At 46.0% G+C, this 15,989-nt stretch overlaps 1 protein-coding gene across 1 annotated transcript in view; it reads right to left on the bottom strand.

Annotated features, from left to right (window-relative positions):
- Positions 1–11,122, bottom strand: part of PHYHIPL (phytanoyl-CoA 2-hydroxylase interacting protein like) — a 146,113-nt gene extending 134,991 nt beyond the window's left edge. The window contains exon 1 of the mRNA XM_040438219.1: positions 10,785–11,122. Within this exon, the coding sequence (XP_040294153.1) occupies positions 10,785–10,890 (106 nt within the window). The 5' untranslated portion in view covers positions 10,891–11,122. The remainder of the gene's footprint in view (positions 1–10,784) is intronic.
- Between the last annotated feature and the right edge of the window lie 4,867 nt (positions 11,123–15,989).

Here is a 15,989-nt window from a genome sequence, read left to right as displayed (position 1 = left end):
ACTCTACCAATGATTTGCGCCTGACCAGAACCTCCTATCCTACTATTCAACGTATGGCGCTGTGCTTGGTAAGCTGTGAGGTTACAGTGCTCATCTGAGTTCTGAGTCCCTTTCAAACAGCTGGAGTGCCAGTGTCCGACTGGGGTTGCTTGGAGGAAATTTTATTGGGGCCCAAACCCCATGTCTTAGGTTTTGATTGGCTCAAAAGGCATCTGCAAAATGTTTTTATCTAATGGACCTTTGGGGCCATCAATGGATCCTCTGGTACTCTGGTGGGCCAGTCCGACACTGGCCAGGAGTCGGATAACCACCGATCTGATACTGATGACCTATCCTAAGGAAAGGTCACCATTATTATACTCCCAGAAACCTTCTTTAATAGGAATGAGACCTTTTCCTTCTTCTCTACACAACATTTGTCTACCTATTTGAACAAGAGAATTTTCACCTGGACTACCTTAGTCTATTTTACCAGTACACACAATGGTAGTTAAAGGCAGGCTCACTTGTTGGAGAATGTGCTCCTAGATATTTGTACTGTCAGGATATTCACTGGTGAAGGAAATGCAAACTAGGAGCAAATTCGGGCAGCGGCAAACAGCAGGCGAAGGATGTTTAATCAATGCCTGACTCATTGAAATGACCTGAGCTGAAAATAGTCAGTGAAGTGCTAATACATAGGTTATACAGACACCATAAGATAAAGAAAAATCCACATGTGCAAATGATCTTTTAGGAAATATAATGCAAAATACAACAACTGAAATCTTCCATAACGGGACCTATAATATTCCAGTTTATTTCCAGGCCACCTTGACCTGACACATGCTGGATCTCCAAAGCTTTTTACTAAACCTGAAAGACATTTACATTTGTATTGGTTCCCTCTAAATCCCACTCTATAGCATAGTGCATGTGTAAAGAGAATAGGAGTCCTCGCAGTTCTGTATTACCAGTGGCGTCTTTAATAGAGGCAGACAACTGTTATGGGGCCCGGAGCTGGATTCTTTTTTTCCCATACGGATGTGAAAACACTGTGTTTTCACACAGCCTCCACTAGGGGGATCTTGATACAAACAGATTATTACACCTTCTATTTTGATCAATTGTAACTGCATAAATTCCTATGGATTAAGCTCCACCTAGTGGTGGCTGCAGGCAGACAGTTTTAGAATATACTGTGTAGGGGAAGGAGGCGATTGATCAGTTTATTTGGTTGTCTACTTGTTTGGTATAAATACAGTCCATTGAGAAATAAGGTGTTAAGAATGAGTGCCATATTTATGATGCACCTGTTCCACTTTTTTGACATAAAAGCTGGATAAAGTGGGTGAGGCTGACTTTTTTAATTAAAATTTTTATAATAAAATTTCTGCAAAAAAAAAAAAAAACATCAGAAATCTCCGGCACTGCGCTAGATATTCTGCATTGCCTGGGAGTCATTTGATGCACATGCATAATGGAAAACTGGGTCGTGCACTAAGTTTTGCTATGGGGCCCTATAAGATGTGTACGCCCCTGTGTATTACTGGCATTATGGGACATATTTAGTAATGTCCATCTTAATAAAGGCCAATAGTTGGCTGAGGATCTGCGCCAGCCTCTCCATAACTTCGGCACATCCAGTGCCAGTTCTAAATGTAAGACAGCTTCCCAGCTGTCTTACATTTAGACCATTTTCTACGCCTAAACCTATCGGCCCGTCCCCTTCCTCACCCACACCACGCTCACAATTTCAGACCTGGTATGAGAGGGGCAAGGTTGCAGATAGAGGCGCGACTAACCGCTGCGCCGCTATCTGTCCCTGAAATACAATACAAATACTAATTTAGGCATATTTCAGCTTAGTAAATGACCCTCTATATTCATAAACCAGAGAGCTCATGAAGAACAGCGCTCATATTTCTTTAAACCAACTTGTAATGGTCAGGAAACAAAAATCCATCTTAAAGTCCTTAAACCACTAGTCACTAATCTAGTAACAATAAAACATATTTCGGTACCATCCTGTCTATACATCAGTAGATATGCTGCATAATATACAACATAGCAATAAAAAGATGCCACCTAGTCACTGCACACGATGCGAGGACAAAGAAAAGAGGCAAAAAGTGTTAAAAGAAAAAAACTATAAAACAGGCATAAACCTATGGTGGTTTTTATACTTGTGGCGAGATCCAACAAATGGTTTTGAGAAGGGACTGTCAAGATGTGGTCCCAGCTTCTACATGAATGTATTGGTGCTGGCTTCTTACTGAGAAAAACATCCAACAGTAAAAAAAATTAAAATGACCGTCTGGTTCAAGGGGGGAAAAGAAATCACATTAACTGGGGAATGCGGAGAACATGTACGTGGTGCCCTCTTTTGCATCTTTTCATTTGCAGATCTGCCAATTTCCAGACTTCTCTTCTGCCATCCAGGATGTCCACACCGCTTCTCAGACTGCCTGACGCATTTGGTAGCCCAAAACACTTCCTACTGGCCTTGGATTGGTCAGCATTAGTGTTGATCGAGCACCAAAGTGCTCGGGTGCTCCAATAGAACACTTTGGGATGCTCGGGTGCGATACAGAGCACCCGAGCACAATGGAAGTCAATGGGAGAACCTGAGCATTAAACCAGGCACCCCCTGATCTGAAGAGGGGTGGGTGCCTGGTTCATAGGTAAAGGTCAGAAATTGAAGGAAACACCACTGAAATGGTTGGGGAGGATGTCTGGATGCATCTTGGACTCCCAGGTCGCTGCTGGGAACCATGTTGTCCGAGTAGTACGCCACTTTGACAGACTGACAATTATATGCACCAAACCGAAGATAAAATCGATTTTAGAGGAAAAATTGTTAGGAAACATTCTTTCCTGTATATTTACTTGTACATAAATTGCAAGTGCTGCCAAAAATTACAAGGAAGAGGCACTCCGATACAACCTGTATATCACATAAAGGAGGGCCTCATTCACATTGTGGTACAATTGTTCATGTAGTGGGACTCCTACACTCATAAAGCCTATGCACTAAGGGAAAGGGCTGCTAAAAATTACAAGGAACCGGCGCTCCAATACACCCTTTATTACACATAAAGGAGGGCATCATACACACCCTTGAAAAATTATGTTTGATGGCCTGCAGGTGACCCTCTAAAACATTAGGGGCGAGGGCCTGCTGCTGATCTGACCATCTAAAAAATTAGGGGTGAGGGTCTGCTGCTGAGATGACCATCTAAAACATTAGGGCAGCCTAATAAGCATGTTGATATGATGATGGAGGAGGAGAAAAGGAAGATTGAACCATATACCCTTTTTGTAGTGGAAGGGGTACATTGGAATACAGTGTATTCAATACACTATTAAAGTGCCTTTATGTTCAGCCGCTTTCCTCTGGTGGAGTAGAGAAGTCAGGGGCAATCCAGGCCGTGTTCATTTTGATAAGAGTCAACCTGTCAGCATTTTCAGTTGACATGCGAATACGCTTATCTGTTATAATGCCCCCAGGAGCACTAAATACCCGCTCTGATAAAACGCTGGAAGCAGGGCAGGCTAGCACCTCTAAGGTGTAGAGCGCCAGTTCGTGCCACGTGACCAGCTTGGACACCCAATAGTTTTAAGGCACAGGGGGATCACTGAGGACGCTGACACGGTCTGCTACGTACTCCTTCACCATCTTCCAAAACTTTTACCTCCTTGTGACACTAGGCCGTGCATAACGGTGAGGGTGCTGGCGGGCTGTCATGAAACTGTCCCAGGCCTTGGAGAATGTTGCCCAGCCTCTGTTGGAACTGCTGTGTGTTCCCCTTGTCTCCCCTCCTCGGTTGCCCAAGTAACTACGTACTCTGCTGCCAGTGTTGTCAGCTGGAAAATTCTGGAGCAATTTTGGAGTCCCAACAGGCAAGACTCCGCTGTCGTCATCAGGAGGATGATTCTCAATCTCCTCATCCTCTTCCTCCTCTTCGGCCCATCCATGCTGAACAGATGGAATAAACCTGTCATGAGTACTACTCTCTGTAGCGGAAGCAACCGTCTCCAGCTCCTCCTCATCATCATCATTATCATCATCATCCAATTCGCGCTGAGAAGACAAACTGAGGGTGGTCTGGCTATCACCCTGTGTACTGTCTTCCCCCATTTCCACCTCTTCTACATGCAAAGTGTCCACCTTCATTGTGAGCAGCGAGCCTTTCAGTAGACACAGAAGTGGGATGGTGACGCTAATAATAGCGGCATCACCATCTTGGTTGATTCCTCAAAGTTGCGTAAAACCGCACAGAGGTCAGACATCAATACCCACTCGTCGCTTGTGAAGAGCGGAAACTGACTGGAAAGGAAACGACCATGTTGCAACTGGTATTCCACTACTGACCTCTGCTGCCCACAAAGCCTGGCCAACATGTGGAACGTGGAGTTCCAGCGCGTGCTCACGTCGCACAACAGTCAGTGAGCAGGCAATTGCAATCGCTGCTGTAGATGACGGCAGCTGTAGATGACTTTAGGAAATGGGCACACAAATTGGTGTAGGTTTTGAGAAATTGCTGAACCACTAAGTTGAACACGTGGGCTAGGCAGGGTGTGTGTGTGTGAGCTTGCCGAGCTCCAAAGGCTCCACCAAGTTACTATCAGACACAACCATGCCTGGTTGTAGGTTGAGTGGCAAGAGCCACAGCTCAGTCTGGTCCCTTATACCCTGCCACAGTTCTGCGGCGGTGTGCTGTTTGTCACCTAAGCAAATTAGTTTCAGCACGGCCTGTTGACTTCCCCACTGCAGTGCTACACTGCTTCCAGCTAATGACTGATGGCTGACTGGTGCTACAAGATGAGAATTCAGAGGTGGAAGTGGAGTAGGAGGTGGAGGAGGAGAAGGGGGGGTTGCAGCCACTAATGTAGGTGGTGGTGGAAATCCGATGGAAGTAGGGCAATCCTTGGTGTCGGTAGCAACTGTGCGACTCGCTCTCAGCCTCCACAACGTTCACCCAGTGTGCCATCAGGGAAATGTAGCGTCCCTGGCCAAAAGCACTTGTCCATGTGTCAGTAGTTAAGTGGACCTTCGCAACAACTGCGTTGGTCAGGGCACGGGTGATGTTACGGGACACATGCCGGTGTAAGGCGGGGACGGCACACCGGGAAAAATAGTGGCGGCTGGGGACTGAGTAACAAGGGACCGCCGCCATCAGGCTGTGGAAAGCCTTAGTGTCCACAAGCCTAAATGGCAACATTTCCAGGGCCAGCAATTTGGAAAGGTGCGCATTTAGTGCTATGGCCTGTGGGTCGGTGGCTGGGTATTTGCGCTTTCGTTCAAAGGCCTGGGATATGGACATCTTTACGCTGCGCTGGGGCACAGAAGTGGATGTGCTAGCTGATAGTGCTTGCAAAGGTCAAGGTGCAGGGCGGGAGGCATCCGGGCCTGCGTCTTGGACAGGAGATTGGCCAGCACGTAAAACCGAACTGTGACCCGCAGACACCGATTGTGGACCCAGGTGTTCGGCCCACCTATTAGGGTGCTTTGATGCCATGTGGCGGATCATGCTGGTGGTGGTGAGGTTGCTAGTGTATGCGCCACTGCTCATTTTGGTACGGCACAGGTTGCAAATGACAATTCTTTTATCGTCCGCACTTTCCTCAATAAAGCGCCAGACTGCGGAACACCTACCCCTTAGCAAGGGAGATTGCCGCAAGGGGGTGATCCAGGGAACATTTGCGGGCCTGTTTGGTGTGGCCCGCCGTCTCCCTTTTGCCACCCCACTGCCTCTTCCAGCCTGTTGCGGTGCTGCGGATCCCTCCCCCTGTGTACTGCTGTCCTCGCTCGGCTTGCCACCTTCCCAGGTTGGGTCAGTGATTTCATTGTCCACCACCTCCTCTTCGACTTCCACGCTGGTCATCCTCCTAATTTGTTGACCTAACAAGAACCTCACTTATTGACAACTGTGTCTCATACTCATCATGGACCTCTTGAGACACTAATTGCCGTTGACTTATTGGCAACTGTGTCTCATCATCATCATCCACCTCGTGAAACACTAATTGCCGTTCACCACCGTCATCTTTTTCTGACTATGTATGCTCAAGAGTTTGGGAATCAGTGCACAAGATCTCCTCATGTCCCTCCTTAAGCGGGCTTGGCGAGAGGCCCAAATCAAGGAATGGCGATGAAAAGAGCTCCTCGGAATATCCGAGTGTGGGCTCACTTGTTTGCCAAGACTCTCCATGTTGGGAGGAAGGATGATCAGGGTGAGGATTCTGTTGACCAGACTCTTGGCTACTGAAACTGGACTTTGTGGAAGACAGGGTGGTGCTTAACCAACTGGAAGCCTTATCTGCTGCAATCCAACTGATCACCTGGTCGCACTGGTGTGACTTTGAGAGTTGTGTCCTGCGCCGCCCTGCAAACTGGGACATGAAGCTAGGTATTGTGGATGAGTGTGTTTCTTGTGCTCTGGCAGCAGGCACAGTTACACCGCGCTCAGGGCCACGGCCTCTGCGTGCACCATCAGCAGCACGGCCACTTGCCCGTCCCTTACTGCTCGCCTTCTTCATATTAAATGCTATATATGATTGAAAGTATGTCACACGTACAGTAGGGCAGGTTTTGTAAGTATATGCGCAAATAAATTAAACTGAATGTCATAGATATTTAGGATGCTCAAACGTTATACAGGAGATGTAGCGCAGGTAATGTCGCTGTTACCAGCGGCGAAAAAATTTAACTGAATGTCACTGGTATTTAGGATGCTCAAATGTTATACAGGCGATGTAGCGCAGGCAGAGGTCGCGCTACATTTTTTCTGGAAGAGTAAAAATACTCCTCTTACCATTTTTGTGGAGTATTTTCAGCCGATGAGGAGTACGAAAGTTACAGTAATTCAAATTAAAGTAATTCAAAGTTAATATGAAGGCCTACATAACATTAAGGGGTTGCTATTTATGCAGGGAAACCATTACTAGTACTCTAGAACTCTAGTACTAGTACTCTAGAACTGTCTTCAAAATAGCAAATTTAGATAATTCTAAATTTAGCTGAGGTCACTGTTGCTCTGAGGGGGTCGGTACCACTGAGGTCACTGTTGCGCTGAGGGGGTCGGTACCACTGAGGTCAATGTTGCGCTGAGGGGTCGGTACCACTGAGGTCAATGTTGCGCTGAGGGGTCGGTACCACTGAGGTCAAAACAAAGCTCTCAGATCCGGGACCCCCACTATATTTAACAGCAAGGCCACTTACCCCGCCAGTGAGGATCGTGCGCCTCCTTCCTCACTTCAGAGCGGTGTGCCAAAAGCTCTGGCAGCCGGCTCAAACTGACCAATCACAAAGCTCCTCACTGTAAGGAGCCTTGTCGGTACACCTTAGACTTTTTCCAGGGAGTAAAATGGCCTGAACTATGATGCTTGTACAGGCGTTATTGCGACCTCTGTAGGGGGGGGTAATGTCGCCGGCGGCAAAAAAATTTGACTGAATGTCACTGATCTTTATGACGTGCAAACGTTATACAGGAGATGTAGCACAGGTAATGTCGCTGCTGTCACCAGCGGCTAACGTTATACATGACATGTATATTTCGCAGCCAGATAAAACAATAGTCCTTAAAAGGACTGTTGGGTCTCTAACACCTTTCAACACTCAAAACTCCCTATAAAAAAACTTCCTCTCCCTACACTATTCTGTCCATTCTGCTACAGCTCGCCCTGACTAAGTCTGAGCCGAACCACGTGTCAACATGGTTACGGCATTACTTTGAGTGGCACCACTTACCCGCACGTTTATTGGCTGCGTGCAGGGAGAAGACTCGAGCATCGCGGTCAAGCACATGCGAGTGAAAAAGGTGTTTGGCCGAGCATGCTCGCCCAACACTAGCCAGCATAGCTCACGTAAACAGTGTTGGCCAATCCGAGTGCAGGGCTGGACAAGTAGGAAGTGTCTTGGACTACCAGCACACCGCGTGTAGGGGCTCATGCACACAACCGTATATTTTTTCTGCATCCGATACATGTTTTTAGTGGATAAGATGCGGACCGAGTGCTGTCCAGATCAGTATGTCCGTTCCATTGCCCCGCAAAAAAGATAATGTCCTATTCTTGTCCGTTTTGTGGACAAGGATAGGCACTGTTACAATGCAACAGGTATATCACACGGACATCATCCATATTTTTTGCAGATCATTTTGTGGACTATAAAATACATACGGTTGTGGACCATAAAATACAGCCCTATCAGTGTGTCTGAGAAGCTGTGCGACCATCTTGGATGGCAGAAGAGGGCAACACAAAAGATGAAAAGGAGTTCATATCAGTCATTTCCATCAGCGATTGTGAGCCAAGGCCAGAATCGGGTCAAAAACACAGAACAGGAGGAAACCTAGTTACAGCAGCTCTAAGATGAGGCCCTGTACTCCAGATGTCCAAAAGGTGGGACCAGAATCTATCGAAAAAATACGGAATATCCAGAATATTCTTTACTCCCACAGGACTGAATGGAATGTGCAGTGCCACGCATGCGCAGCCACCTCTCTGGTTACAACAGCTGTGAGATGAGGCCCTCTTATCAAGCGTGGATCCCAGAAGCGAGATCTGCATCTATCAGATTAGATATGTGGATATGCCATAAATGTCCGAGATCTGAATACCTCTTTAAATAGCCTTTCATTTTCCCAAAAATAGATTAAATCTATTCAAAAATACAGGCAAAAGTAAGACTTCTAGCTAACTATACAGCAGAACTAATATTTTATTCTTTGGGCAATGAGAAGGATCCAGGGGCCGATTGGCCATAGACCTTACAGGGAAACTTCCCGGTGGGCCGATGCCCAGGGGGCCGCCTGGGCTCTCCTCACGGCCGGCCAGCGGATCTTTTTGGGGATGTACTTTGTGCTGCTGGCAGAAGTTTGTGATAAATTGTGGTGTTTGGCTCTGGTGGGGTGGTATAAAATGTGCCACAATATGGTATTGCTGGCCATATCTTTCATCAATTTGAACCCAACTACAAAATGGGGCCATTTTTAGTATATTTCCAGGGCCACTTTAAGTTCCCAGTCCGCCCCTGGAAGGTTCAATACTTTTGTGGTTGGAATTGTTTTCTTCTCATTATCCCCACGTCAATGTAAACCACAACTGCCTTCAGAAGCAAAAGACTTTGCTATTAAAAAACCCTATATGTGGTAATAAGACGTAAAAAATATAAATTATTTGAATTCAAGCTATAAAAGTTATTTGCCATTCTCAGTAATGAAAACGCGCTGGGGATATACAGGATATGTATAATGAGCGCGGCAGCAACAACTTCACTGGTACGAATATTACATGAGTCCTAGAAATGCAATCTACCACCTGTGATCCTAATGTAACATGGAGGGAGAGCGGGATCACTTTCCATTAGCGTCTCTGTTGTTTTCCTAGTCAGAGTTAGGCGCTGAATAAAAATGACAGTACGTTAAAAGATTTTCACAGGAGCTGCTGCTACACGTTATGGGGGAAACAACATGAGCCGGGTTATCATCTAGACTACATTTGGAAGAATTTGGATGGCGGGGACCTACTGCGTCCCTTGCCTTGCACTGCCATGCATAGGCTGGGAACTTCCATGTGTAATGCACCAATGCTTATAAAGACATTATAATAGTTAACCACGCATTTCGGCTCCATTTCACCCAAACTGACTTGGATTATAATTAATAGCCTCAAAGTAATGTCATTCTAAGCCATTATGATAAATGATGCTACTACCATGGACGCTGCATCACCTGCACCGACCATATACAGATCTGCATGTGGTTCATCCGCTTTTTCACTATATCATCAGAACAAAGACGAATATGGCTTTATACACCCAGGTGTGTCAGGAAATCCGACCGTCTGCAAACTGCGCCAGGGAATGAAATGCCCACATTGATCCACGAATGAACTACAACCACAGCATCCCTCAGTGTAGAAGGGGAGAAATGCAAATGAGCTCTAATACGTATTCTTTTCAGCCTGGGATACTTGTTTTCCGTGGGAATAGTGGAAGCCTTTTTTTTTTACGACTCTGCTACACCACATTGAGTGCCAGTGGAGTGCAGAGGCTTAGCAGCATTTCTGGACTCCCAGCCCAGAATCCTGTAGGATCATCTGTCCATGGTCCTGAAATTGCACGGCTACCTTTAAGCATCCCCTCCTCCATCAAGCCCCCCATATATAATACGACATGCTAAAAAAACACCTTGCCTAATTTACCTGGAATATCACAACCTCTGATGAGGATTTATGGGACATCATCATCACCCTGCAAATATAATAGGCTGTGATTACACAGCAAAAGCTCCATATGGAAGCATGCTTTGCATGAAGGGAGCTGCATGGTGCACATTGAAATACTGCAATGCAAATCACCCCCAGCTTGCAAGCAAGGGGAGAGGTGAATCAATAGCTGACAGCTCCTTCAGGATCCTGCAGCCTTCATACAGATCCTTCTGGATCCTTTAGCCTCCATGCAAACCCTTCTAGATCCTTCAGCCTCCATGCAAACCCTTCTAGATCCTTCAGCCTCCATACAAACCCTTCTAGATCCTTCAGCCTCCATGCAAACCCTTCTAGATCCTTCAGCCTCCATACAAACCCTTCTAGATCCTTCAGCCTCCAAACAAACCCTTCTAGATCCTTTAGCCTCCATACAAACCCTTCTAGATCCTTCAGCCTCCATACAGTACATGTCTTAATTTGCTGCATGCCCATAGGGCTGGGGTCTATTGTTCTCAGTGGGTGCTTGCACACACAGGACAGGGATGCATGTCTGCATGGTGGATAACAGGCATGATATAGCTGTCTCTTACCGTCCCTTTCACACAGCTGAATGGACTCCAAGCTCAGGTTCTTGATCATTTCCTCACAGGGGCTGTTGGGGCTGGTGATGTGTTGACTCAGGCGTGGTACCTCCATGTTGTGTCTGGAAATCAGGATCTACTGTAGGTTTTCTTGTGTGGTGGTGGTGGTGGATTTAAAGCCCCGGCTGAGGTCTCCCTGGTTCCCTGTCTCAGAGGTGCCTTGCAGTGCCTGGGTCTGGCTGGAAGAGGAGGAGGAGGAGGTGTCCAGCCTGCTGAATGGCTCCTACATGGGCAGAGAGAAGGAGTGTCACCAGCAGCAGCACGTTGATCTCAAGGCAGACGAGGGGAAGGGGGGTGGGGAGAAGCTTCAGGTCCACCAGAGCCGATGACTTGTGAGGCTGGATGCTGCAGATCCCTGACTCCCTCAGTCACTGAGGCTGCAGCAAGCTCTGCACAAGGCTGGATCAGGCTCTTATGTAATAGGCTTCATCCAGTGCCAGCTAAATCTCTCCCCCTCTGATGCCTGCAGCGACCCTGGGGGGAAGCTCTTAGGTAGGCATGGACCTAAGGTCCATGTATGCAGAGTGATCCATGATGAGACCTTGCCATCCTCTTAGCATGTATCATGGGATGTAAGGGCATCAGTGGCGACTCTAGGATCAATATATAGGGGGGGCACAGAAGATACACAGTCAAAAATGGTGGGGCACTAATAATTTTCACCAGCTAATCATACTACTGAAAAATACTAAAGCAGCCGCTTCCCCTGCAACTACGCCCCTGACGCCGGGGTAATATAATTAAGGGGTATCAGGGTACATTGGGTGTAATATAACTGAGGAGGGCTATCAGACATTATAAAGGGGTAATATAGCTTACATTACCCCTGTATTACGTCCCTGATAGGATAGAACTCCTTAGTTATGTTACCCCTGTATAATGCACCTTGATACCCCTTAGTTATATTATATAGCTAAGGGATATCAGGGTACATTACACAGGGGTAATATAACTGAGGAGGGCTATCATGGGACATTATACAGGGGTAATGTAAGCTATATTACCACTGTATAATGCCTGATAGGCCTCCTGAGTTATATTACCCCTGTATAATAATGTACCCTGATACCCCTTAGTTATATGACCCCGCCGGGATCATATAACTAAGGGGTATCCGGGTACATAATTATACAAGGGTAATATAACTCAGGAGGACTATCAGGCATTATACGGTGGTAATATAAGTTATATTACCCCCTGTATAATGTACCCTGATTATCCTCAGTTATATAACTGAGGGGTATCAGGGGACATTATGGGTAATATTATAACTAAGGGGTATCAGGGTACATTATACAAGGGTAATATAACTGAGGAGGACTCAGTGCTATCAGGGGACATTATACAGGGGTCCTTAGTTATATTACCCCTGTATAATGTACCCTGATACCCCTCAGTTATAGGGGTATCAGGGTTGAGGAGGGGCTGGGCGCAAGCAGGCAGGCCGTGAGGCGAGGTAGTGGGGGTACATTTTTTTTTTTTTTTAAACTTTTTATTCTTACTTTGTTTTCTTCTTAGCTTGCCTAGGGGCCGGCCAGGGCAGGGCCAGGCAGAGTTCTTGGGAAGTTGCCACACACAGTCCTCCTCTCCTGTCCGAAGCTGGGGCCTGGGCTGGGCACAGACAGGCTCACTGACACTAGCAGATGCAGTAGCAGAGCTGCAGAACAGAAGCAAGCGTTCGCACGGGCAGGCACGCAGCTTTACGTGGTGACGTCAACTCTGCGGCTGCCGCACTCCCAGCCTGCGCCCGCCCTGCACACTCTTCCCCCTGCTGGGTCCGAACGCCGCCCCCACCCCCATCTGTCATGTCTGTCTGTGTATGTTGTCTGTGTTGTGATTTGTGAATCACTCACTCAGTAGTGCGGGCTAGAGATGGGAAGTTCCGATCTTTCACATGAACCGATTCATGAATCGAATCTTCGGTTCACTCGCTGACTCTGCTGAGCTGAGACGCAAGTGAACTGAAGAGCTTAGGTGGTGCGCATGCGCGGATGCTTCGATTCACTTGCTGACTCGCTGAGTCGGCTCTTGGCACTTGGCCTGAGCTCTGACTGAGTGAGGAAGGGAAGCGGACAGGACTCAGGACAGAGTGCATTGTCACCCACAGTGACAGTCTGACAGTACAACCAGTGAAGTGAATGCACAGGGAAAACTGTATGTGCTAAGCTGATAACAGTAACACTGGCTGATAATAAAATAGTCCACAGTCCGCACAGACATCACACAGGACAATAACTAGTGTGAACTTACCCTTAGTTATATAGCTTCTGAATGAGACAGAGGTTTCAGAAGAAGGGATTCCTTTAACATATATATCTCCTTGAGAAGCCAATTTGATCCTAAAGGGTTAATTCAACCTGTAATCTAAACTCTGTGTCCTGTCACTTCTCTTATCTCTCTGCTGACTGCCGTCTGTCCCTTAATCTCATCACTGCTGCAACAAAAGCATCAGCCTCAGTGTAACCTGTTCCAGTGACTCACGGTTCTTTTAACTTAAACAATCGAATGAGTCTCTAACTAAGTCGGATCTTTAGATTCTTTTAACCTGCAGACTCATTCCATTCTTAGACTCCGAGTACTGTGTGACCTGTGTGACTCAGGGCTGCTAGTGCTTGCGTCAGCTCTGATTGGTTGCAGGCCGGGGTGGGCGCCAGCGTCTCTCTGCTATTGCTGCGCTATCTGACTGAGGTGTTTCACACGGATCAGCTCAGTCAGAGGAATCGACTCCTCCGATTCAGTGAACTGAATCGATTCAAAAGAACGATTCGTTCATGAACCGGACATAACTAGTGCGGGCGGCTGGGCGCAGCAGCGAATCAGCGGGGGGGGCACCCGGGGGGGCAAGGAATGACCTGGGGGGGGGGCAATTACCCCCCTTGCCCTCCTGTAGCGACGCCACTGAAGGGCATGTTCTCAGATTCCACCAAAATGGAAACTGAACGGACTCTATTATAGTCAGTGGGGGTCTTCTCGGATCCGTTGGTTTCACAGTTACGTGCCGAATCGGCCACTTCTGTTATTTTTGTTGTTTTGCTCTTGTAAGAGTCCGTTTACACATTGCGGATTTTCTTGCAAAATTTTCCGTTCCGAGGCTTGCAGAAATCCATGTGCTTGATGACCCATTCAGTCGCAGAAAATTCTGCAGCGCGTGAAGGTACCGTAACGGAGCAGAACAACGGAAATAACCAATCCAGATATGAACACGGCTTTACAATGGCAGCAGAGGTCATCATATGACTGGTCTCAGCTCATTTGTCTAGCAATTCAGTGGAAGAGATTTATCCAAACTGGTGTAAAGTAGAACTGGCTTAGTTGCCCATAGCAACCAATCAGATTCCGCCTGTCTTTTTTCACAGAAAATGAAAGGTGGAATCTGATTGGCTGCTAGGGGCAACTAAACAAGTCTTGCTATACACCACTTTTGAAAAATCTTCACCCAGTGTTCTGTAATTTTTTAGGTATAGAAAGGGTCCTGTTTTTTATCACAGGTGTTTTAAACACAGTTCACACATTGCAGTATTAAGCAAGCATTTATTCAGCGAAAACGGGTATTATTATTTAATCAGGGGTCATGGGGCATTATAAACACACAAACATGATTATTTATACAGGGGGTACGGTATAAAGTACCGGGGGTATTATTATTCAGGGGGGCATAGGGGCATTATTTATTCCAGGTTGCAAAGGGTCATCATTGCGTATTAAGGAGGCACATGGGGCATTATTACTTTTTAGGTGGCACTTAGTGGGCATTATAACTAAAAAATGAGCATTATGGGGGAATTATTTTTAGAGAACACTTAGTGGACATTGATATTTTAGGGGGCACTTGGACTAGTATTACCTTCAAATTTTTATACATTGGACATTGCTACTGGGTTCCTAAAATATGGCACTATTACTTTCTAGGGAATCATTATGTAAGGGATACAAAAGATTCATTATTACTGTCTAGAGGGCACATAGGGGTCATGATACTATGCACAAAAGATGGCACTATAGCTGTGTGGTGCACTATAACCGCCTGAGACAAATGCATCATGAATCGTGGCGCTATTTTGGGGGTAATTAGCATTATGACACCATTATATCTGAAGTACAATATTTGGGGGTCCCATGCTATGCAGCTACATTAATAGATGCAGATGGGGCAGCATCAGGTACATAATTGGGGGTATCAGCAGGGTAGGCAGTTTTTGTACAGTAGGTTGGGAAAAGGTAGGGCGGATGCTGGAAAAGACAGGAGAGAAAGATGTCTTTGTAGCAAACTCTGCAAGTTGTGCCTGGAAGTCGTCATGGCGGTCCAGGTCAGTTGGAAAAGAAGGGAAAAGTTAAAGATTCCAATCAGAGATGTAAACTGGAAGTCATTGGATATAGGTGCTCCTTTATCACTTATACCTGTGTAAGACTAATATCTACCACTGTATTCTCATCGTATAGCGGTAATATTGGCCTTTGTACAGTGTTTTGTAACAGTTTGGTAGTATTAATCAGTCACTATTTAGTGATATTGGCAGTGGTCATGATGTGCCGTTCAATGTTCATTATTAAATCTTGGGCAACCACTTTAATTAAAGTTACCGCTAAATATCATTAATTAATAATGGTCCCATTGTACAAGATGATAGAGGTCACCGAGAAGTTTAGGTCTTATTTTATTTTAATTTAGATTTGGGACAAACAAATAATAATTGGTATGATAACAGATATATATCGCCAGAAATAGCCACCAGCTAATATTAACCCCCCCCCTCATGCACTCCGTGGTTTCCAAGCTCAGCAGTACAGTAGGAGAGAAAAATAAGTACTTTCTGGGTCAAAGTCACAGCTACCTGCGTCTAAGGTAATCAGTGACTTATTGGAGACTTAACCTTCTAGAACTGAGAGCATGGATTCTGCATGTTAACGCAAGGCAATATGTTTACAGTCATATATCTCATAATCATACAACCTGACTCTTTATACCAATACAGTTTTGGACCACTTGCCAAGAGTCCAACATATTAATGCTGCAAAAGCTGTCTGACAGCTTCCAAATATCTGAAGTATTTCCGTTTTTTATGGCATGGAATAGCTCAGCAGACTGCTCTATTCAGTATAGAAGCATTCAGTTAAAAAAATGTATATATATTGTAAGAAGGTACCTGGAATAAT

Source organism: Bufo bufo, chromosome 6 (genome assembly GCF_905171765.1).
Source record: "Bufo bufo chromosome 6, aBufBuf1.1, whole genome shotgun sequence".
NCBI lineage: Eukaryota > Metazoa > Chordata > Amphibia > Anura > Bufonidae > Bufo > Bufo bufo.
Note: the sequence above shows the minus strand (reverse complement) of the source record. Positions and strands in the feature narration are given on the sequence as shown.